The 22,364-nt window shown below is 50.7% G+C and overlaps 8 protein-coding genes across 8 annotated transcripts, besides 2 other annotated features; 6 read left to right on the top strand and 2 right to left on the bottom strand.

Moving 5' to 3' along the window:
* Nucleotides 1-457: 457 nt before the first annotated feature.
* On the top strand, nt 458-1,771 carry N7519_006224 (NAD-dependent epimerase/dehydratase family protein; the record flags this gene model as incomplete). The annotated part of the gene is made up of 4 exons (XM_057293000.1): nt 458-486; nt 550-784; nt 861-1,317; nt 1,377-1,771. The coding sequence occupies 4 exons, from the start codon at nt 458-460 to the stop codon at nt 1,769-1,771; spliced, it is 1,116 nt and encodes a 371-aa protein (XP_057147811.1).
* A 226-nt stretch (nt 1,772-1,997) lies between these two features.
* On the bottom strand, nt 1,998-3,332 carry N7519_006225 (putative oxidoreductase; the record flags this gene model as incomplete). The annotated part of the gene is made up of 2 exons (XM_057293001.1): nt 1,998-3,092; nt 3,156-3,332. The coding sequence occupies 2 exons, from the start codon at nt 3,330-3,332 to the stop codon at nt 1,998-2,000; spliced, it is 1,272 nt and encodes a 423-aa protein (XP_057147812.1).
* A 170-nt stretch (nt 3,333-3,502) lies between these two features.
* Nucleotides 3,503-4,267, top strand: N7519_006226 (putative G-patch domain protein; the record flags this gene model as incomplete). The annotated part of the gene is made up of 1 exon (XM_057293002.1): nt 3,503-4,267. One exon carries the CDS (start codon nt 3,503-3,505, stop codon nt 4,265-4,267), a length of 765 nt encoding a protein of 254 aa, XP_057147813.1.
* A 440-nt stretch (nt 4,268-4,707) lies between these two features.
* N7519_006227 (Sec1 family protein) lies at nt 4,708-7,178 on the bottom strand (the record flags this gene model as incomplete). Its single annotated transcript, XM_057293003.1, has 7 exons — nt 4,708-5,848; nt 5,906-6,372; nt 6,425-6,627; nt 6,687-6,833; nt 6,889-6,976; nt 7,043-7,080; nt 7,145-7,178. 7 exons carry the CDS (start codon nt 7,176-7,178, stop codon nt 4,708-4,710), a joined length of 2,118 nt encoding a protein of 705 aa, XP_057147814.1.
* Nucleotides 7,179-7,504: 326 nt separating this feature from the next.
* On the top strand, nt 7,505-9,908 carry N7519_006228 (ATP-dependent RNA helicase SUV3; the record flags this gene model as incomplete). Its single annotated transcript, XM_057293004.1, has 3 exons — nt 7,505-7,567; nt 7,704-8,773; nt 8,828-9,908. 3 exons carry the CDS (start codon nt 7,505-7,507, stop codon nt 9,906-9,908), a joined length of 2,214 nt encoding a protein of 737 aa, XP_057147815.1.
* A 596-nt stretch (nt 9,909-10,504) lies between these two features.
* On the top strand, nt 10,505-14,199 carry N7519_006229 (uncharacterized protein; the record flags this gene model as incomplete). The annotated part of the gene is made up of 2 exons (XM_057293005.1): nt 10,505-13,316; nt 13,379-14,199. The coding sequence occupies 2 exons, from the start codon at nt 10,505-10,507 to the stop codon at nt 14,197-14,199; spliced, it is 3,633 nt and encodes a 1,210-aa protein (XP_057147816.1).
* A 527-nt stretch (nt 14,200-14,726) lies between these two features.
* Nucleotides 14,727-18,228, top strand: N7519_006230 (NPA1/URB1 family protein; the record flags this gene model as incomplete). Its single annotated transcript, XM_057293006.1, has 4 exons — nt 14,727-14,880; nt 14,934-17,354; nt 17,404-17,843; nt 17,905-18,228. 4 exons carry the CDS (start codon nt 14,727-14,729, stop codon nt 18,226-18,228), a joined length of 3,339 nt encoding a protein of 1,112 aa, XP_057147817.1.
* A 1,174-nt stretch (nt 18,229-19,402) lies between these two features.
* Nucleotides 19,403-21,116, top strand: N7519_006231 (Major facilitator superfamily domain general substrate transporter; the record flags this gene model as incomplete). Its single annotated transcript, XM_057293007.1, has 4 exons — nt 19,403-19,640; nt 19,695-19,938; nt 20,017-20,648; nt 20,695-21,116. The coding sequence occupies 4 exons, from the start codon at nt 19,403-19,405 to the stop codon at nt 21,114-21,116; spliced, it is 1,536 nt and encodes a 511-aa protein (XP_057147818.1).
* A 226-nt stretch (nt 21,117-21,342) lies between these two features.
* Nucleotides 21,343-21,366: a sequence feature (Protein overlapping with rRNA (N7519_006232, KAJ6184931.1) was converted to a misc_feature.).
* Nucleotides 21,367-21,424: 58 nt separating this feature from the next.
* Nucleotides 21,425-21,694: a sequence feature (Protein overlapping with rRNA (N7519_006232, KAJ6184931.1) was converted to a misc_feature.).
* Nucleotides 21,695-22,364: the final 670 nt, after the last annotated feature.

Genomic DNA, 22,364 nt, shown 5'->3' on the forward strand with positions numbered 1-22,364 from the left:
GTCTGTCTCTATTCGGCACTGAAACGATGTTTGCAGGAAATTCAGGAGTTCCAGGGGAATACAGGGAATACGGGAATTCAATTTCTCTTTGCATGCAAATCTTTGCATATCTTTGCCCGTTTCGAGACTCAGGGCTGTTTTCACTGCCACGATCTCGGTCACACCACATACTTTGTACATAATGTCCGGATCAACAATGGCTAATAGCCTCAATTGGGAGAAAAAGGGAAATTAGAGGTGAAAACATGCAGATCAATATAACAACACTCATGAATAAACATAAAACAAGTTGAATATAAAAAACCAACAGGCCGCATCATCGCATCTCCACGTGTGAAAGACACACCGGGTCCCCCCCCACCCAATTTCCCCTTAAAAGCTGCCCCTCGTCCCCTTGTATACTCCGGACTCTCCGCGTACTATCTTTCTACCCTCAATTATCACACGAAATTTAATCATGCCTTCTGGTTCAGTTCTTGTTGCTGGGTAAGTAGTTAAATTCATTATTTGGGAATCTTATACTTGAACTACAACTAATTCCCCGCATAGTGGCACGGGCTACATTGGCTCGTTCACCACCCTCGCTCTCCTCGAGGCTGGCTACAAGGTCGTCGTTGCCGACAACCTGTACAACTCTTCGCCCGAGGCTCTCAAGCGTGTTGAGCTTATCTGTGGCAAGAAGGCTGAGTTCATCCAGCTCGATGTCACCGAGGAGAACGGCTTCGACAAGGTGTTCGAGGCTCACCCCGACATTGACAGCGTTATCCACTTCGCTGCCCTGAAGGTGGGTATCTTCACGGACTAAGAAAACATAAACCGTATAGCATGATCCAATAGCTAATGCAATTGCCCCGATTCAGGCCGTTGGCGAGTCCGGCGAGAAGCCCCTGGACTACTACCTGGTTAATGTTTACGGCACCATCAACCTCCTGCGCTCCATGGTCAAGCACAATGTCACCAACATTGTCTTCTCCAGCTCCGCCACCGTCTACGGCGATGCCACCCGCTTCCCCAACATGATCCCCATCCCCGAGGACTGCCCTTTGGGTCCTACCAACCCCTACGGCAACACCAAGTTCGCTGTTGAGACCGCCATCACCGACGTTATCAACGCCCAGCGCAACAACGCCATCAAGGCCGGCAACGAGGCCGAGGCCAAGAAGTGGAATGGCGCTCTGCTCCGCTACTTCAACCCCGCCGGTGCCCACCCCAGCGGTATCATGGGTGAGGACCCCCAGGGTGTCCCCTACAACCTGCTCCCTCTGCTTGCCCAGGTTGCCACTGGCAAGCGCGAGAAGTTGATGGTCTTCGGTGATGGTATGCCAACCCCCTCTCCCCTCCATATTACCTAGGTCCCTAAGCTAATACCACCCTAGACTACGCCTCGCACGACGGTACTGCCATCCGTGATTACATCCACATCCTGGATCTCGCAGACGGCCACCTCAAGGCCCTGAACTACCTGCGCGCCAACAACCCCGGTGTGCGCGCCTGGAACTTGGGTACCGGCAAGGGCAGCACTGTCTACGAGATGATCCGCGCCTTCTCCGCCGCTGTCGGGAAGGACCAGCCCTACGAGGTTGCTCCCCGTCGCGCTGGCGATGTCCTCAACCTCACTGCCAACCCCACCCGCGCTAACACCGAGCTCGGCTGGAAGGCTGAGCGCACCCTCGAGCAGGCTTGCGAGGATCTCTGGCTCTGGACTAAGAACAACCCCCAGGGTTACCGCCAGGAGCCCCCTGCTGAGCTCCTCGCTCAGCTTAAGAAGTAAATTTACTTCGGGTCCTGATATAGCAAGTGTTTTGTGGTTTGTGATGATCTTGCCTTTGTTGATATAGAAGTCTTGGATCTAGTTGGTAGAATACATGAAACGAATTTCCTTTTTTGTGATGCTTGGTCTATAAGTTCGAGCTTGTTCTCTTATCACAGTAGAGTACAGCCCTCAATTCCGTCTATATATCATATCATGCCATACCTACAAAACGGGTATACATTTCTCACTTATTTCTGAGCTTTCCGACTCCTCCTCGACCCATCAGTCTTCTTCCCCTTATCTCAGCCGCCTCCTGCTTCGCCTTCTCAGCCTCAACCTTCTGCTTCTCAACCTCAGCCTCCTTCTTCTCCAAAGCCCTCATAACAGCACTCTCCTTCTCCGCCTCTTCAACCATTTTCCCACTAAACTCCCAAAGCTTCTTCCCAACCTCATCACTCCGTACATCAGTCCGCGCATAATCCATCTCCCGACACTCCTTAATCAACCACCCACCCTCACCCCGCCCATACTGCTGCTCCATGGCCGCATAAAGGATACTCTGCGCACCCTGCACAGGCGACTTCAACAGCAGCCACCAAATAGGCCAGGTGAGCAAGTACAACGCAAGACCCCACAACGACCCACCAGTCAACCAGCGCCGCATGCCCGGAGTCCGCGTCAACCCAGGATCAACAACGATAACCCGCGTACAAGGCGGCAGACTATCCGGCCTCTCGTACGCATTCAAATGCCGCTGGAACGAGTGCGCAAAGATAGTCAGCGCAAGCTTGCTGAGCGCATACACGCCCTTGGGCTGCGCGTACAGCGGGGGAGAAGTCTTCGTGCGCTTCGATACCACCTTCTGCTTCCCCCGTGTCACAGAGTCCAGCTTGCTGAAGTCGGCGCCGATGTAGCTCGAGCACGTTGCGAAGATCACGCGCACGTCGCGGTGGGCGGGCTGCGCGCGTAGGGCTGGGCTGAGGATGCTGAGGAGGTGGAAGTTGGCGAGGTAATTCGTTTGCCATTCTGGGTCGATGCCGTCTATTGTTAGGGCGCGGGGTCTGGAGGGCTCGGCTGTCCCGCCTGCGAGAATTATACAGTCTAGTCGGCGGGGTGGGATGTTGTCGATCCATTTTGTTGCGAAGGTGCGGATTGAGTGTAGGGAGGAGAGATCCACTTGTTCGGCGTAGATTAGAGGGTTTTTTGTGCTGGTGCGGAGGTCGTCGATGTATTCGGAGAGGAAGAGGTCGGAGGGTGGTTGCCGGGTTAGCAGGATTACTTGGGCGCCGCGGGTTGCGAGCTCGCGGACTACTTCTGCGCCTATCCCGGAGGTTCCGCCCTGATGGTTTTTTTTGTTAGCTTGGCTAATTGGGCAGTGGTGTGGTGTTGGGGAATGTCTTACCGTTACCATTATAACTTTTGATCGCATCATTCGCTCGGAGCCGTTGCGGGCTCCTTCGAAATAGTATTTCAGTGCTGCGAGGGCTAGCACCCATGGTGCTATGCGGAGGACTGTCCAGGCATGTGGGATTGACGAGATGCCATCCCGGAGACCCTGGGCAATGATGGGGATGGGCATATTTAGTTGAGATGGGAAGATGGGGGAGAGAGGACAGGTGTGTGTCCAAAGGGATTTCTCCAACGTACACGTACCTCCGCTTATCTCTTATCGCCACTCTCTAATTCCGCTCCGCCCCCCCAACTTCTCTTCTTTCTTCCCTTGCCTTCACAGCTCTACCAATCCCAACCATGGCCTCCGAAGACGAAGACTACTTCCTCCCACCAGAACAACAGCGCCCCTTCAGCTCCGGCATCCGGCGCAAACGCGTGCAGTTCGTGCGTTCCTCCAATCTAGACACCACAACTGCTCCAACTCCCTCCTCTTCCTCCGGCACCAGCATCGCAGACAAATACCTCTCTATTGTGATGAGCCAACCAGCCCCAAACACATCACCAAACACACCAATCCAACACGCGCCGTCGTCACCACCAATCCGCACACACTCCGCGCCGCCAGCCTCAGATATCATCCCGCCTCCACCCACAGCGCCCGCACCAGAATACTGCGACGTGTGCAAGCTACCTATCCCATCACAAGCACCAGGAGACACAACAGACCAAAGGGCCCGACACGAAGCCTCTCTCGCGCACCAAATCTGCCTCACTCACTCCCACCCGCCGTCGCATCTCGACCGCACGCGCACAGGTCTCCGATACCTCTCTACCTACGGCTGGGATCCTGATAGTAGGCTGGGGCTCGGTGCATCGGGCCGTGAGGGTATTCGTGAACCTATCAAACCTCGCATCAAGCGTGATACGGCTGGGTTGGGGACGGGTCTTGATCGGGATGGAGATCCGCTGCCGCCTAGACCGGCGCCGCCAGTGAAGGTGCAGAAGCTTAATTCTAAGCAGGCGCGGAATAAAGCTGCGGAGGATAAGAAGAGGGCGGAGAGGATCAGGAAGGCTTTTTATCAGAATGATGAGGTTTCGAAGTATCTTGGGGAGGGGGTTTAGGTGGTGGATTTTGTGGATGGTGGAGATTGACTATCTTTCTTTTTATACTTACGTTTGATGATACCCTATTTGTTATTCGGTTATTCTGTACATAATGTTGTCTTATGTGGATATCACTTTCAATTGGAGATACAGCATTTGTCTCTGTTGAATGCTTGGCTTGAATATTTACCGTGTGCTAGGTACAGTAACTTGAAACTGGTGTCCAGATTCTACCTAGCATAAATTGTAGTGCAGTGAAAATACTCCCATGACTTGGGTCTTTATAAGACCCATCATAGGAAAGAAATGAAAAACCGCTGAGAATAGCGCCTTGAATGCTCGGGACCAGACCAGACCAACAGAAAGACAAGGAAAAGAATGGTATCACAAAAGCGCTGGACAGGGACAGCAGGACACAGGAAACAGGGCGGGATCAAGAGAAACGGAAATGGAGAAGGCTACTTGAAGAAACGGTATTTTTTCTCCTTCTTCTCCTTTTTATCCTTCTCCTTTTTATCCTTATCCTTCTTGTCGTGCTTCCCGTTGCCAGATGAGGCAGGGCTGTTTCCGCTTCCGTTTGAGCTTATTGACATACCAGCCATCATCGCCTCTGGAGGAGCTGGTGGATTGAGGTGTGCTGTTGAGACGGGCTTCTTCTGTGGCGGCGGATTGGGGGCCGGAGGGGCCTCGCGCTCGAAGAGATGGGCCGGAGCGGTAGGTTTGGGGCGGTCCGCTGGGAGGTCGAGACGACGCCGGTCAACACTAAGGTCGCCTACCTGGCGAAGGAAGAGACCTGGGGTCAGCATGTGCGTCGTGGCAAGGTAGACGTCCCGGTTGTATGCCGCTGAGACTTCGTAACAGGCTCGTGACTCGCCGTAGGTGGCACCACCGGCCATAAAGACAATTATGCGCTGCCGGGGCTGATCGACGGATCTTGTGCGTGCCCAGGTAGGTTTTGCACTGCGCAAAGACGCCTGCTGTGACTGCATTTCTTGGGCAGCTATGGCGCTGTCCGTCTCGGTGTGCGGGCGGGTGAAGGGGAAGGAAGTCGCGTCCAGATTGCCCTGAAGCTGGTCTTCGAGCATCTGCTTGAGAGCCAGCTCATACCGACTCAGGCTGAGCTCCTCTGATTCAGGTGGTGGGTTTCGTCGGGTGAAAAGAGGTTGCACTGGTGGCTTTTCGTCTTTGAGAGGCTTCTCGACACGAACTCCAAGGAGGTCGAGGTTGGCAATCACTGCGCCGTCCTTTGATGGGAGTCCAGCGTGCGCCATGAGTTTGCGAATGTCACCACCTAGCAATCCACCACGATAGATGATGTACAGGAGTATTAATCGAAGTCGATCTGGTTGTATGACGGAGTCGTCATCAAGGAGCTGTACGAGCTGCGCTGCTAAGTTCTTTGCCTTTTTGTAGTTCTCATCCAGACCCGTGGCGAATGACTGCTCGGTGGAGCTCACTTCCAAGAGTTTGCGGGACTGGAAGTAGTTCATACACTCTTGTGCCATGTTGAGGTGCAGCGTGTAGGCACTCTTGCCCTCTTGGAATTCTGTCAGTCCGCCCAACATATCCTTGATGGTGTTCACGTTGTGCTTGTCATTACTAAAATCCCAAGTTAGTAGTCCGACTCTAGTATAGGGACGACCTGTTGAAACTCACTCTTCGGCGAATTGAGGGTGTGCTGCTCGGAATTTGGCAAAGTCCTCGCCCAGTTTCCCAAGCACGTCCTTCATGTGCATATGGCGATAGTCCACCCAGACTCGATCATGCTCGCCGATATCCATCTCCTTGGTCTCCTCATTTCTGGTGCCCTGGTTTAAAACTGTCTTGTAGGTGACCTTGTCTCCATCTGTGACAGGAAGAAGATCGTGGACCATGGCCTGGTATGTAAACTCGTGAAGAAGTGGCGCGAGCAAGTCCATGGAACGGTCTACTACGAGCAGTACGCCTCGGGGGCGGTTTGTTTGAGGCGGGAAGTCACGCTGGTACTGCGCGAACTGATCCAATTCATTTTGAATGAAGCGCGCCAAGTGAGAGCACATAACTCCGGCCTCATGAGTCGGAGATCGAGGCCGATAGTACCGAATTACAGGGTACTCGCCCAGGGAAGCGCAAAGAGAGACGACCTTGATTCAACGTCAGCAAGTTCAATTGGTGTACTCGGAGAGTATATCATACCTTCTGGGCCAATTCTTCCAAATGATGCCGAATCAAATTGTTGCAGCCAGGGTGGAAGAGCACCGGGAAGCTCCACGGATCCCGGAATGTGATCAAGCGCGATTCTCTGGGGTAGAAATTGATGTTCATAGTGTAAAAGTCCGCAATTCGCTCGCGCGCCATTTGGGACCGGTCAAGCCGAGATCGCTGCTGCGGATCGAGGTCTATAAGCTGTGTGAGTGGAATGACGTCGCAAAGACCTTGGGTTCATCGGCCCACTAACATGAAGTCCACACCAAGAATGCCTTTCTGTATCGGCCCACCTCAAAATCTGCCATCAGACAGTCGACCACGTACGACTCCGGGGACAATATGTACAACGCATCCATATCGGGATTGGGCGGTCGTCGATGTTCGAGCTGCTCAACATCTACAGAGTGGCATTAGTGAAATCGCTTGAGTCGCAAACCACAAGACGAGCTCACTAGAAACATTGAGATTGAGAATTTCTTCCTCCTTGACAGCGCCTTCGACCAATTTCTTGCTGGCCTCATCCACCACCAAGACTTTCCACTATTAGGGGGGGAGGGCGCCGTCAGTATCCGCGGTAGAGGGGTTAATCGGAGGGGTCGGGCTCACCTCGTTGCCACCGGCATTGCGGATTGTGTTCAGTATAACTATTCCAGACAGTTCAAGATCAGCAGGGGTTCTTTGGAAGAGGTAGTAGAAGTAGTCACCCACAGTCGCGTTGAATGTTAATTATCGAGGAGCCCATGCTGGCGGGCAGCCCACAACTTGGGGCTTCAGGGTGAGGATTTGGACAAAAAGGAAGAAATAAAACAACAGATAGTAAGGAAGATTGACGAGATGTTCACAAGGGAACTAGGGAGAGGAGAGGTGGCCGTCTGAGGTATATGAAGGGAAGATGGTTTTCCCCACCATTGGAGCTTTAAAGTGGAGCGGGTCGATAAGGGAACTTTTTGGGTTTGTCTCCTATGTCCCTTGATACTCTCTACTTCTCTTTGTTAAGCAACTGTTCGACCCTCTTTGCCCCCCCGAATTGTTCCTTTCTACGGGATTGGAACCCCCCGTCGTCCAGGAATGCAGCCATGGACTGCCGGTAGTCGTTCCCTCTGCGCTTTGCGACCCTTGACTCGTTTCGCTGTACGACCCTTCACTACAACATCGATTCTACAACGATCGAAAAAGGCCAAATCCGCAATCTCCCCGGACAGGAAATCGGACACAAAAAAAGGCAAAACACTTGTGGGGGGGCTCCCCCGGAAGGTCCATACGACAGGATATTGCGGCTGCACGAGATTTCAACGAACTGGTGGAAGCAACCCTACGCGATGTATACAGCAAGTTGAACAAGTCAGGCGAATCGCTAGAAGGATGGACTCAATTTGAGCGCCAAATAAAAAATGCCTGCAAATCAGATGATAAGAAGGCATCCGCACAATGGGGACCCCTTCGGCATATTAAGGTAGCGCTGCAAAAGGCCTACCTTGCCTCCGGACTTCAGGGTCTGCGGGAGGAGGTGGAATACATGCAGTATTCGGAAAACATCACTGCTAGGTTTTCAGCACCCATTTTAGAAGCACAGCAAGAAGTGGCCGACCTTCGATGGCCAGCCGAGTGGTATCCGCGCGCACGCTCGATGCAGCGAACAATCCATCTCCATGTTGGACCGACGAATTCCGGAAAGACCTACCATGCGCTGCAACGGCTGGCGAAAAGCAAAAATGGATTCTATGCAGGTCCGCTGAGATTGCTCGCGCAAGAAGTATATCATCGATTTAAGGCCGATGGGGTTCCATGCAGTCTCGTCACTGGTGACGATGTCAAATTTCCCGATGATGATCAAGTGCCGCGTATTACTAGCAACACCGTGGAAATGGTCAGCCTAGGGCAGGAATATGATGTTGGCGTGATCGATGAGATCCAAATGATTGCTAACTCATCAAGAGGATGGGCATGGACTCGAGCTTTCCTTGGTGCTCAAGCCACCGAACTGCACCTGTGCGGTGAGACCCGTGCGATACCGCTGATTCGGGAGCTATGTGCACTCACGGGAGACAAATTGGAGGTCCACCGCTACGAACGTTTGAACGCCCTGGAAGTGATGCCGCACAGTTTAAAGGGTAATCTCAATAGCCTGGAAAAAGGTGACTGTGTAGTCGTATTCTCCCGGAAAGGTATACATGCCATGAAGGCAGATATCGAGAAGACTACCGGAAGACGCGCTGCCATCGTTTACGGTGGTCTGCCAGCAGAGATTCGGACACAACAGGCGAACCTATTCAATGACCCAGAAAATGACTATGACTTCCTCGTGGCAAGTGACGCGATCGGTATGGGTCTTAATCTGTGAGTTCTGCCCTCCCTGATAATATTTTGCGCTTCCATACTAACCCACGATAGGAGCTGCAAGCGTGTTATATTTGACACCCTCGTCAAACGTGTTCCGGCTGGACTTCAACGACTCACTGTCCCTGAGATCAAACAAATTGGTGGGCGCGCTGGTCGATATCGTCCAGCCAATGCCAAAGAAAGCACAAATGATGAGCCTAACGTGGGCCTGATCTCCTGTCTCGAAGAGGTTGACCTTCCATATATCCAGCAGGCTATGAAGTTGGAGCCCCCACCGCTGAGTGCGGCGGGTATTTTCCCTCCAGAATCTGTTTTCCGGAAATTCGCAGCCTACTTCCCACCAGGTGTACCTTTCGAATATCTGATCAAGCGGGTCTTGGAAATTGCCAAGGTCGGCCCTTTGTTCTTCTTGTGTGATCCTAGCAGTCAGTTGGAAAACGCCGAAATCATCGACACTGTGAAAGGACTACCATTCGAGGACCAGTTAAAGTTCATGGTTTCTCCAATGGACCGTAAAAGTTCAGGCTCGCGTGATGTTACTGGTGCTATGGCCGACTGCGTAGCCGAACACCATGAGGGACGACTGTTGGACATCGCGTATCTTAACCTGGAAGTTATCGAGCAGCCCGTTTCTGGCAGCAACGACTATTTGCATGATCTGGAGAGCCTTCATAGGGCAGTTATCTTGTACCTGTGGCTCAGTTTCCGTTTTGGTGGTGTCTTCACTGACCGAACCCTGGCAAGCCATGTCAAGGAACTTGTTGAAGAGCGGATGGTTCGGGCATTGACTGAATTCTCTGCTAACAAGAGGCTGCGGAAGGGTGCTTCTCTGAAGCGCCAGATTGCGCTGCAGAAACAGTTGTTGGAGCAGGAACGTATGGGAGTTGCTGGAGACTGGATGAACCCCTCCGGTGAAGGAGAGCAGATGGAAATCAATCTGCCCGAAGAGGCTGCTTCAGAGGTTGCGGAAGGTGCAGAGAGTGCAGAGGGTGCATCGTCTGACTCTGAACTCTCATTATATGAGCCGTCACCAGAGGCAGAGGGCGAGGAGGAGGGCCCATCCCCCGACTTGGACGACTCGGAGCCTGATTCAACTGAGTCCTACTATGACACAGAAGTTCCCAGAGAGTGATGAATATGTACAACAGGAAATATGTATATTAGATGTATAAAACCGATCTCCAATACTCAGTACCTAATACCTATGGATCTCATTATTGTTCCTTTTTGATCAATTGTGCGTCTTTCTCGGCTTGCATTCACCTCTTGATTTTCCGGCATTTACTATTATTCCGTCACCATAAATCGACTATGAAGTCTCACTGATCTGATCGCGCGCCCAGGTGCTACAGTCCAAAAATGTTAACACCTGCCCCACACCTTGATCACATAGAATTCTGCCAGTTAAAATCCCCCATACATTCAAACCAGCTGTATTCAATTATTAGCGCATATTATACGGCGGTGTAGACCATACAGGAAGGCGGTATATACATGGGGCCATAGGGGTGCTAAGACTTTTCAACAGTCAATAAATTGAGCATACCGCCTTATCTTATCAGTGGCGACTTTCGGCCACACTAATTTTCCGCCTTCAAGATCCCGACAGGCCTCCGAAGAGCTACAGGGTAGCAGTGTTTTGCGCGCTCGCCAATTTACACGTCCCTTGTCTAGTTCTGCTGGCTCTATCTCTTATTTGGTTGGATCTCTTTTGCTCCACCACCCATCATGGATGACCTCGAGTCTTTGGAGCTGTTCTCGCTCGTCTCGCGCGTGACGAACGAGTTCGAGAACCACCTGGGAATCGCCGACAAGACCCTCGCAGAGTTCGTGATCGACCAGCACCTCAAATGCAACGGCAAGTTTTCCGATTTCAAGAAATTTTTCGACGACATGGGCGGCGAATTCCCGCAGAGTCTCCTGGAGAGTGTCGATCGCATGGTGCTCACGATGCACCCAAAGTACAAGGGAAAGAAAGCAGAGAACGCGAACGGCGCTCCTGATGCCAACGACGACATGGATTTGCTTGACGCTCTGGAACAAAAGTCTCGTGTGTTCAAGGGCCTTGCAGTACCCGATACGGAGAAACGCTGGGAGGAAGAAGACTACATAGATCGCCAAGCGGCAGACGAGGCCGATGCACAAGCAGGCGCGATGGACGACACTTTCGCCATGCTTGAAGGCCTGGCAGGAAAAGCAAAGGAGGACAAACCACATGCATCGAGAAACGATCGCGGGACGAGGAAGCGGAGCCGCAGCCCCGATTACAACGATTACGACCGTGGACGGCGCAGAGACAAATACCGCTCGCGATCAAGGTCTCGAAGCGCCCCGCGGTATAGCAAAAACGATGATCTCGTAGACGAGTTCGGGAGATCGATTGGAAAATACGGCAACCGGGAAGACAGTCGTCGCAATGGACACAGTGACCGCCGGAGACGTCGTGATCGCGACGAGGATGATGATTTCCGTCGTCCTCCGCCTGTTGAGCTGGATGACCATCCTGTTCTCTTCAAGATCTATGATGGAACCGTGACCGGTGTGAAAGACTTCGGTGCCTTCGTGAATCTAAAGGGCGTCAGGGGCAAGGTGGATGGACTTGTTCACGTTTCAGCAATGCAAGAAGGAGCACGAGTGAATCATCCCTCGGATTTAGTCTCGCGCGGACAACCAGTCAAAGTCAAGGTGGCTAGTATCGATGGCACTCGCATCGGACTGTCCATGAAGGAGGTGGATCAAGTGACAGGCATGGATCTTGTTCCCCAGAAACGCCTTGCTTCCGGTGCAAATATGGAACGTCTCGATGGCGGATTCACAGATGACAGGTACGGTAGTCTCGGCTCCGAGGTGCCCGTCATTGAAGGTTCCGGAGGTCGGCCAATGAGGAACCGAAAGCGCATGACTTCGCCGGAGCGATGGGAGATCCGACAGTTGATTGCCTCCGGTGTTGCCTCTGCAGCAGATTATCCCGACATCGACGATGAATATAATGCAACGCTCACCGGCGAAGGCACTTTCGAGGAGGAGGAAGATATCGATATTGAGGTCAAAGACGAGGAGCCTCCTTTCCTGGCTGGCCAGACGAAGCAATCCCTCGAGCTTTCTCCCATTCGTGTTGTCAAGGCTCCCGATGGTTCAATGAACCGTTCTGCAATGGCAGGCACTAACCTTGCCAAGGAGAGACGCGAATTGAAGCAGCAGGAAGCACAAGACAAGGCAGCCGAAAAGGCGGCGGATGTCGATCTCAATGCTCAGTGGCAGGACCCCATGGTTGCACCCGAAGAGCGCAAGTTTGCCGCTGATCTTCGAAGTGCTCAGCAGCCCAAGCAGGACGAGGCTATACCGGAGTGGAAGAGAGCGACGATGGGCAAGAACACATCTTTCGGGAAGCGGACGAACATGTCCATAAAACAACAACGCGAGAGCCTGCCAGTCTACAAGTTCCGGAAGCAATTGCTGGATGCAGTTAAGGACAATCAAATGATGATTGTCGTCGGAGATACAGGTTCTGGAAAGACCACTCAGTTGACGCAATACCTGGCCGAGGGCGGATATGGAAACAACGGAATAATTGGTTGCACTCAGCCTCGCCGTGTTGCTGCCATGTCAGTGGCTAAACGTGTGGCCGAGGAAGTTGGTTGCAAGCTCGGAGCAGAGGTTGGATATACCATCCGTTTCGAGGATTGTACTAGCCCAGACACCAAGATCAAGTACATGACGGATGGAATGCTTCAGAGAGAAATTCTTCTGGATCCAGACCTCAAGAGATATTCTGTCATCATGCTCGACGAAGCGCACGAGCGGACAATCGCGACTGATATCCTGTTCGGATTGTTGAAAAAGACAGTCAAAAGAAGACCTGATCTCAGGTTGATTATCACGTCCGCCACACTGGACGCTGAAAAGTTCTCCGAATACTTCCACGGCTGTCCCATTTTCTCCATCCCCGGCCGGACTTTCCCTGTCGAAGTCATGTACTCCAAGGAGCCCGAATCTGATTATCTCGATGCCGCACTCATCACTGTCATGCAAATTCACTTGACAGAACCCCAAGGTGATATTCTGCTCTTCTTAACAGGTCAAGAGGAGATTGATACGGCATGTGAGATCTTATTCGAGCGCATGAAAGCTTTAGGGCCTACTGTCCCTGAGCTGATCATCTTGCCTGTCTATTCTGCACTACCTAGTGAGATGCAGAGTAGGATTTTCGATCCTGCACCTCCAGGCGGACGTAAAGTCGTTATTGCAACCAACATTGCGGAGACCTCGATCACAATTGATCAGATTTACTACGTCATTGATCCCGGTTTCGTGAAGCAGAACGCCTACGATCCAAAGCTCGGCATGGATTCTCTTGTGGTGACCCCGATTTCCCAAGCGCAGGCAAAGCAAAGAGCTGGCCGTGCCGGAAGAACTGGACCTGGAAAGTGTTTCCGATTGTACACGGAGGCTGCCTACCAGTCTGAAATGCTTCCAACAACGATTCCCGAAATTCAACGTCAGAACCTCTCACATACCATTCTTATGCTCAAGGCAATGGGTATTAACGACCTTCTCCACTTCGATTTCATGGACCCACCCCTACCAATACCATGTTGACAGCACTCGAAGAACTATATGCCTTGTCAGCACTTGATGATGAGGGTCTTTTGACTCGACTCGGACGAAAGATGGCCGATTTCCCCATGGAGCCTGCGCTTGCCAAGGTGCTCATTGCATCTGTGGATTCGGGCTGCTCCGATGAAATGCTTAGCATTGTCGCCATGCTGTCAATCCAGTCTGTCTTCTACCGCCCCAAAGAAAAGCAGCAACAAGCAGACCAGAAGAAGGCCAAATTCCACGATCCGCACGGCGATCATTTGACCCTGCTTAATGTCTACAATGCATGGAAGCACGCAGGTTTCAACAACTCCTGGTGTTTCGAGAACTTCATCCAAGCACGACAGATCAAGCGCGCCAAAGATGTGCGCCAGCAGCTGCTGGGCATCATGAATCGCTACAAGCACCGGATTGTCTCTTGCGGCCGGGATACCATCAAAGTGCGACAGTCCCTGTGCACCGGCTTCTTCCGCAACGCAGCGCGCAAGGACCCCCAGGAAGGATACAAGACCCTGGTGGAAGGAACACCTGTGTATATGCACCCCAGCTCCGCGATGTTTGGCAAACCGGCCGAGCACGTCATCTACCACACCTTGGTCCTCACGAGTAAGGAGTACATGCACTGTACCACTGCCATTGAGCCGAAATGGCTCGTGGAAGCGGCGCCTACTTTCTTCAAGGTTGCACCTACGGATCGATTGTCGAAGCGTAAGAAGGCGGAGCGCATCCAGCCTTTGCACAACCGCTTTGCTGGCGAAGACGATTGGCGTATCTCTGCCCAGCGGCGGCAGGGTAGAGGTGGTGGTGGTGGAACTTGGGGTTGATTTTTGTTCTGTTTCAAATATACCAGCCATGGTTGCAATTGTGTGTTTTGTTTTCTTGCGTCTTATATCTCCCTATCAATGTGCTTTTGCATGAACCACTCAGCTTAAAATATCGGAGTTACTTCTTTTGGATCTAGTTCTTGTATGATATCTAGATGGGAATAATTAACTTGTTCTCCTAAGTTATCCTCTCAATTTCGAAACTCACTGGGCATCCAGCTGGCAAAAAGGACTTAGTCGTAAATGCATCAAACTTCTTCCTTATCTGGTTCAGGTATCGCAATGCGTAGCGAGCACTGGGGACTAAATGACAGAGGAATCGACAACCACAGTAGTAAAAGTCTCCACTGCCCAGGTGGAGGCTAATGGCACACCGCCTATATATTAACCCGACAGAACAAGGCGGTGTATCCACACTTTTATCCTGGGCGGGGAGGTCTTGACCAATCAAAGAACTGGGAACGTCGATGGTATCGGAACATCTGAAGATAAAAAAAAAATAAGTTACAACACCAACCCATAAAATCATGTCGCACATCACAGAACATCCCTCTCGGGTTAAGAGAAGAAAGATTGATGATCCTAAAGCAGAGAAACCAACTGTCACGTCCAATATCAAGTCTGCGGCTTCCCTGCGCGACCTGTTGGCTGTCCAGCAAAATGCCCCGTTGGCAAAGCAAGGTGAGACAGATCGCAACCCATCCAAACCTACATCAAAACTGACTAGCATATAGGTATAATCAAGTTTAAAGAGTTCTTGGTGTCAATTGCACACACGGAAAAGGAGAGCGACAAAGCAGAGAAATTGCGCGTCCTCAAGGAGTATTGCGATAAGCAAATCACCAACTCCGGAAAAGAGAATGAAACCTCAGTGTGCTTCGCGGATCTCATCCAGTCTTGGTCATTTGGCGATGGCAATAACAATGAGCCTTTATTGACCAGTGTCCCTTCTGTTCTTGCGATCTTCCTCAAGACGATTTCGTCGGAACTCGAGTTCCGGGACTTCGGAATCGCCCTGTGCAAGCATTTGCTGCAGAAAGACCAGCTGAGATTGTTCAACCGTGGTCTGACAGCAACTAAGTCCAAAGAGCACTTGATCTCACCATGTCTCCGTTTGCTTACGGAGATCGTGACTTTTGACGGAGGAGCCGTTGCACGACAGCTGTACCTCCGGCGGTACATTACCTTTAAGCGACTAGAGGTATTCTTAACCCCCAATAAAGCACAGGAGATCTCCGAGGATGAGTTCCACAAGTCGACTCTCAGACGCAACGCTCAGCGATACCTGCTAGCGAACCTGAGGGTTCAGCATGCCTCCGAAAAGGGTGATATCATCGAACAGCACAAGATCACCAGATCTTTCCTTGAATATATCCGGAAGGATCCGCGGGATGCTGTACTAGAAATTATCAAGGCTATCGAGAGGGACGTGGTACAAGATTCCGCTCTGTCCCGCAAATCGAAGAGCAAATTTTTCAACAGACACAACCTCGAACGACTGGTGACACTTTATGGTTATGATCGAGAGTCAGATGAACCTAATGCGGGAGGAATAGTCATCGCCAATGAGATCCACCGAGTCATGATGAATGTGTGCAAAACTGCCGGGCTCGGCGTTCTCTTACCCGAGACCGGTTGGTATCCCGTCGGAACCGATCCAGAGACCTTGCCTGTTGATGATGATACGTGCATTGAGTTGGGTCTTGATTCCCCCGTCTACGTCGACAAATACAGAGAGTCTGTCCCCGTGCGGAATGGCTCCCTTTCATTCCTCATTCAGTGCCTCCGGCCTGATGTGGATAGTCTTCAGATTGAACTGCTGGTGTCAATCTTTAGGGTGGCACCAGAGCTCGTCGCCGATTACTTCTCGAGGAAAACTATGTTTATTTCAGACCCCAAGGCCACCCCATCATGGATGGCCGAATCTGCTTTCCTTTTCTCAACTGTGCAATTGCCTGTCCCTGCAAACTGTGGTTGGAAGGATAAACAGCCTATCCTGCCGCCGCCGGTTTCTATCGTTATTGAAAATATTCTCCCTCGTCCCCTTGGCCAGAAGATCATGGCCCGCTGCCTCAACCAGAATGCAGAGATTATCACTCTGTTCGCTGTGCGGATTTTGACCCTTGCGTTCACTAAGCTGCGAGCTGTCCTCAAAATCTTCCAGGCTGATCACGGCCAAGGCCAGCTATTCTGGAATCAGGCTTCTGCCAAGTTGCTGGCGGAGTTCTCTCGCCGGTGCCCTGCTGTCAAAGATGTCGTTGTCCTCTTCCGACGAACAGACAAGGAGGACCTGACCCAGCAGGAGGCTGTGGCAGAGCTCTTGACCTGTTACTATGAAGTGATGCCGGACATTGCTCTGGAGGAAAATTTTGATGTCTCACTGGTCTTGGTGGATGTTCTCAAGCGGCTGGAGGCCCCAGGCGTTAGCGCGGATGATTCTGAATCGCTTCTCAGCCAGCTTCAGAGCATCCTCCAGATAGCACAGCAGTCCGCTTCATTGCGTTGGTGGCAAAAGCCAGCATCTATGCAGTACTCACCCTTCACCTCGATTCTTAAGGTTCTCATGGGTACTTCAGATAAGGACTCTTCGCGGCGTATCTCTACCCTTCTCAAGACCGTTCTAGTTGAAAACTCTGTTCTGCAAAGCTCGCCACACGCATTTGCGTCTGTCTTGTCAAGCCTTGAGAATTCCGAAGCTGAGGCTTTGCATTCACAGCTGGTCTTCTTTGATAACTGTGTCTCCCGTGTCGCCAAGAAGCCGGTTCACTACCAGGATTTGCTACAGTCATTATCTGAAGATGTGTCTAAAACTACTAGCGCGCTTGTTGCTGCCATTGTTGAGCAATGGCCATTCGTCGTCAAGAGTGGAGATGCACCCACGGAAGCTGCTGTTGGAGCGTGGATCGCAAGTCTTCTAGGTAATCTGAAGCAGGCTGGTGAGAGCACCAAGGTACTCAAGGCTGCTCGGGATGCGTTGGTTGAAGCCACCGAGACTAAGAAAACCAAGTCACTTCTAAAGAAGTCCCTGAAAGAAGCGGATGATGCCGACAACGAGGACAAGATGGACATTGACTCTGGCTCTAACATGCCTAGTTCATCCAAAACAGCCTCTACCGTTGATCTCAATGAGATCTTTGGCTTCCTGCCCACCGAAGGCACAACCCACAACGCCCTGAACAAATGGGAAAGAGAAGGACATTGCAGAAGCAGTGGACCAGGGCCACATCGCCGAGTTGATGCTCTGCCTTTGTTCTCAGCATGAGGAAGTCCGACGACAGGCATTCGCCAGCATTATTCGCTTCATGGCTAAACTCAAGGAATCAACCTACGCCGAATGGCGCACGGTGTTTACTCTATCCGGCGAGCTCCTCGAGACGGTCAACAATATTGGCATGGAGAAGCCCGTTCCCTGGATTGTGGGCGAGTGCGCTTCAAGGTGTCTGGCGGTTCTCACAGACCCCCTCAACAAGGTCTACGGCAAGGTCAACAAGTTCCTGCAGAAGGCACCGGCCTGGGAAGTCGAGAAGATCCCAACATACTGGGTCGACAAAATTCTCCTGCACGAGCCTGAGTTGGATGATGGGTATTTCGAGGAGATTGACTGGCTCCTGAACCTGTTTATCAAGGCACTCCGCACCGAGGCTGTAAGTTGCTACCTTTTAGTTCTCTACTCTAAGATCACAATTGCTAACACATCGACTATAGGATATGGAGGTTTACCGACGAGCCAATGTCTTCGAGCGCATTCTTTCCCTATACCAGTCTCCAACCCTGGGCCCAGCAGCTCGACGCAAGATCCTGCACATTGTGTACCGTGCCGCTCAGGTCGGTGGTAGTACTACCCTGATCACCCGTTCTGGTGTCATTAGCTGGATCCAGATCCAAGCTGCAGAGGCTGGTGCGAAGGAGGCTCCTCAACTTGCGGCACTTGCACGTGCTTTGTATGAAACTTGTGACCGGGAGCGGGTTGATGGCTGGAGTAATGGGACTCTTGGGCGGGTCGTTGATGAGATTCAGGCGCAAGTTTGAGGTAGCGGAATTTGTACAATAGTAGATTGGATCATTGGCGTTCTTGCCTTTCTGGTCATATGTGAGCTAAAATTAACTCTCATCAACATGCCATTCTATCTTTCTACAGTATACTACTCCCCTTTGTCGCAGTTTCTCTTTGCACCGAAAATCATCTATAGCAAACAGAGACCCCATCCTCGGGTAACTTTCCACTTCAGGTTTGTAATTTTGTCTGTACTTTTGGTAAAAACTAGTTTAAAGAGAGAAAGAAAATTTGAATTCCCACTAGCCACTAGGACTACAATAGTGAGGTCTATACTACCGTCTTTTTAAATAGTTTAGACTAATACTACATAGTACATGGAACAACTAAAGATTAGTGCGACAAGAAGGAAAATCTCTCCATTATTTAGGGCCTAGTTCACAGATCAGTGTCGCTGGGCACTAGTGCTCTCGAGCCTAAGCCATATATAGGAATATTGGAACCAGTTAACGTTAAGAAAACACATAGACGGACGCACTGTGGACCCTACGAGCCTCCAGTCTCAGTCAATTCCTACCTATCGCTTCTACGATGCTCCATGCGCTAATATTCCAAACCACTAAATAATCAAAGACCGGTTCAGAACGTCGGCAAATGCAATAAGGTTCAGGGATGCATCACCAATATCCCCAGGTATCCCCAGATATCCCCCACCCCCGCAGCCGACCGGAGTGGGACCCGAGGGGGAACGAGACCCGGAATGAGTCCCGGATGATATCAATAACCGAGGGCCAACGTACTCTTAAACAATGTCCCCTCCCTTGGCATATACGCACTTCGCCAAAGAGACAGCAGCTGTATATAGAGGTATAACTTGTGGCTTGCTACTATTTTCATTAGAAATTATCGGAGAAAGAATAGATTATCAAAATAATCCTGATATTTTCCTAGTTAACAGAGTCTGGGGTAGATCCAAAGGAAGAGTCTGGAGCAATAGAACTACTCCGATCTGGCCAAGTGGACTCCAACTAGATCCGTTGAGCTGATGAACAGAATTTTACCCCATTTAGATCATCTGGGAACTTTATTTTTTCCTCATTTTAATATAAAGAACTGTATAAAGAACTGCATGGTGAGGTGTTTTTATTTCAGTAGTATCCCTCTATACCACTTCCCCCACACCATAAGCACTTGTCTGGCACCTTCACTATGGTCAATGCCTCCCGGACCCCGTCCTTAGCTGATGAAAAGGGCGTGGCGGAATACGAAGAAAATGTGATGGACATCGCTGCCGGAAGAGGCCATCTAGCCACGGATGAATATGGTCAGGCCCTTGTGGAATTCGATAAGGCAGCTGAGTCGAGGTTGCGTCTGAAGATTGACCTGTTCATCATTCCCACGGTGTCATTGATGTATCTGTTTTGTTTCATCGACCGGGCAAACATAGGTGCGTATATTGCCTATCATTATTATCTGGCCCAACTAATCACTGTTGAAATAGGAAATGCTAAGCTAGCTGGCTTTGAGAAGGACCTGGGACTCGAAGGACTTGATTACAACATCGTGCTGTCGGTCTTCTTTGTCTCATATATCGTCTTTGAGATCCCGAGCAACCTCATGTGTAAATGGATCGGGCCTGGGTGGTGGCTTCCAAGCATTGAAATCGGGTTTGGCATTTGCTCCGTCGCGACAGCATTTGTCAATAATATTCATGAGGCGTGTGGTGTTCGCTTTCTTTTAGGCAAGTAGATACCCCCCCCCCCGGGACAAAAATTCAATGTTTTCATATGAATACTGTGCGAACACCGCTGACTCTTTACCAGTCTGTTCGAGGCAGGATTAATGCCTGGAATCGCATATTATCTTTCGCGATGGTATCGAAGGAGTGAACTTGCCTTCCGTCTGTCGCTATACATCGTTATGGCTCCATTAGCCGGTGCATTTGGTGGCCTTCTAGCTTCTGGTATTCTGAAGCTAGATAGCTTCGGCTCTCTCTCAAGCTGGCAAATGATCTTCGCAATTGAAGGCATTGTTACTATCTGTATCGGTATTATTTCATTCTTCACCCTAACCGATAGGCCGGAGACGGCGCTATGGCTCTCACAAGAAGAGAAGGATCTAGCCGTTACGCGTATTAAGTCTGAGCGCGTGGCGACAACCGAGCTTCTCGATAAATTCGATACGGCGAAAATGATGCGTGGCATCTTTAGTCCAACCACGATCACCACGGCATTCATCTATATGTTGAATAATATCACCGTTCAGGGCCTCGGAATGTTCGCACCCACTATCATCAAAACTATCTATCCTAATGCCGGGGTGATATCCCAGCAACTACATACGGTCCCTCCGTATATTGTCGGTGCATTCTTTACTTTATTATTCCCGTTCCTTAGCTGGCGCTTCGACCACCGACTGATCTTCTTTGTTTTATGTGCACCACTAATGATAATCGGTAAACATCCACCCTATTATAGTCTCCGATCAAATGCTGACTATAGCAGGCTATATCATGTTCCTTGCTTCCGAAGACCCTATGGTACGATACGGAGCGACTTTCCTGATCAGTAGTGGGTCGTTCGCGTTTGGGGCTTTTTGCGCGGCGCATGTCTCCGCCAACGTCGTGTCGGATACCGCGCGGTCGTCCGCAATTGGCGCAATGGTCATGTTTGGCAATATAGGCGGGCTTATCAGCACCTGGTCGTACCTCCCCTTCGATGGCCCTAACTATCATATCGGGAACGGTCTCAACTTGGCAACTTCCAGTACCACCCTCCTTCTGGGCGCTAGCCTGTGGGTCTATATGACCTGGGACAACAAGCGGCGTGATCGAGTGGATGTTGCTGCTGCCTTGGCAGGACTTTCGCAGATGCAGATTCAGGACCTCGATTGGCGCCATCCTGGCTTCCGTTGGCGACCTTAGGTTCAAGTTCTCTGGTTGGTTTTGTGTTTTTTGGCTTCGTCTTGGCGATTGAAGACTGCGAATATGCCCTTGTCTCAATCATGGAGCCGAGAGGCAGAGAGAAGTGTGACCCTGGGTCTACCACGCAGTAAATGATGATAGACTTTATCTTCAACTTTGTTTGAATAGATGGTGATTGTGGGTTAAAAAGCATAATTTCTCCAAGGATTTACTTGCAGCCGACGCAATGAGCGGACAGCTCCTCGCTATGGTATATATCGGCTCGTAGTTCCCCGGTCATATTCAAATATCCCACACCACCTTTTAAGCCTAAATGGTTGAAGACTTGGGCAGCCAGAGGCTTCCCGACGATTCAAAAAAGGAAAAAGAAAAAAAAGCATGCAAAAACATACAACAGTGAGGATTCGCTGGTGGTCACCCACCCAACTACTAACTCACCGGCGTGTGGCTTAAGTACGGCTGAGCGGACGGGAAGCCCTGTTTTCCACACCCTATGGTCGTATGTGTTAGTTCAAGTGCGGGATAGATTTATAGAATGCAATCCTAGAGCGATGGACGGCTGGATAAGTGTGCTATAGACAGGGTGAGGACCCTATGCGAGCACAGGCCTCTCCTCAGAGAGTTTAGTATTATCGAAATGGTCTCCCGAGGATCTTTGTTTATGACTTTTTGTTTAAGAGAACTGCGATATGAAAAGAGAGAAAAAGAAGTGCCTAACTGGTTCCTCTGAATGGTCAATGATTGTCCTGGATGATTCATTCTCCGAACCCATTCTCACATCGAACCCTCCTTATCCGCAAAGCGCCCGTCACTCATCTAATCCCGCAATGTGATAATCATCTGCACGGGCGTCTAGGGATAATGAATTCGACATATAGTATCTGAAAATGGACATAGACGCATATACGAATACACACAGGTCACGGTAGATTAAGGTGCAAACATCGTAATATATCACACGTGATGACTAGTAAGAGAGGGGAATACTAGCTTATACTTGAGTGGAAACGGTTATCCTAAACGAATTAGTATCAAGGTATAGGTGAGATTTTACTTAAATCTTCGGTAGGTCTGCATTTCCTTACTATATTTATAGCTATACGCTAGCTAAAGAACTAGGCTACCACTGCAGCCTAAAGGCTAGTCTAAAGGGCTTGAGATTTGCCGTAACTTTTAAGGTCAGTTTAGAAAAAGAAAAAGAGGCAGGCAGGCTCAAGCGGCTAACCCTATAGTAGCAGACTTTAAGTA

Source organism: Penicillium mononematosum (genome assembly GCF_028829835.1).
Source record: "Penicillium mononematosum strain IBT 11891 chromosome Unknown utg000003l:1.0-8172316.0:1.0-8177699.0, whole genome shotgun sequence".
Taxonomy (NCBI): Eukaryota; Fungi; Ascomycota; class Eurotiomycetes; order Eurotiales; family Aspergillaceae; genus Penicillium; species Penicillium mononematosum.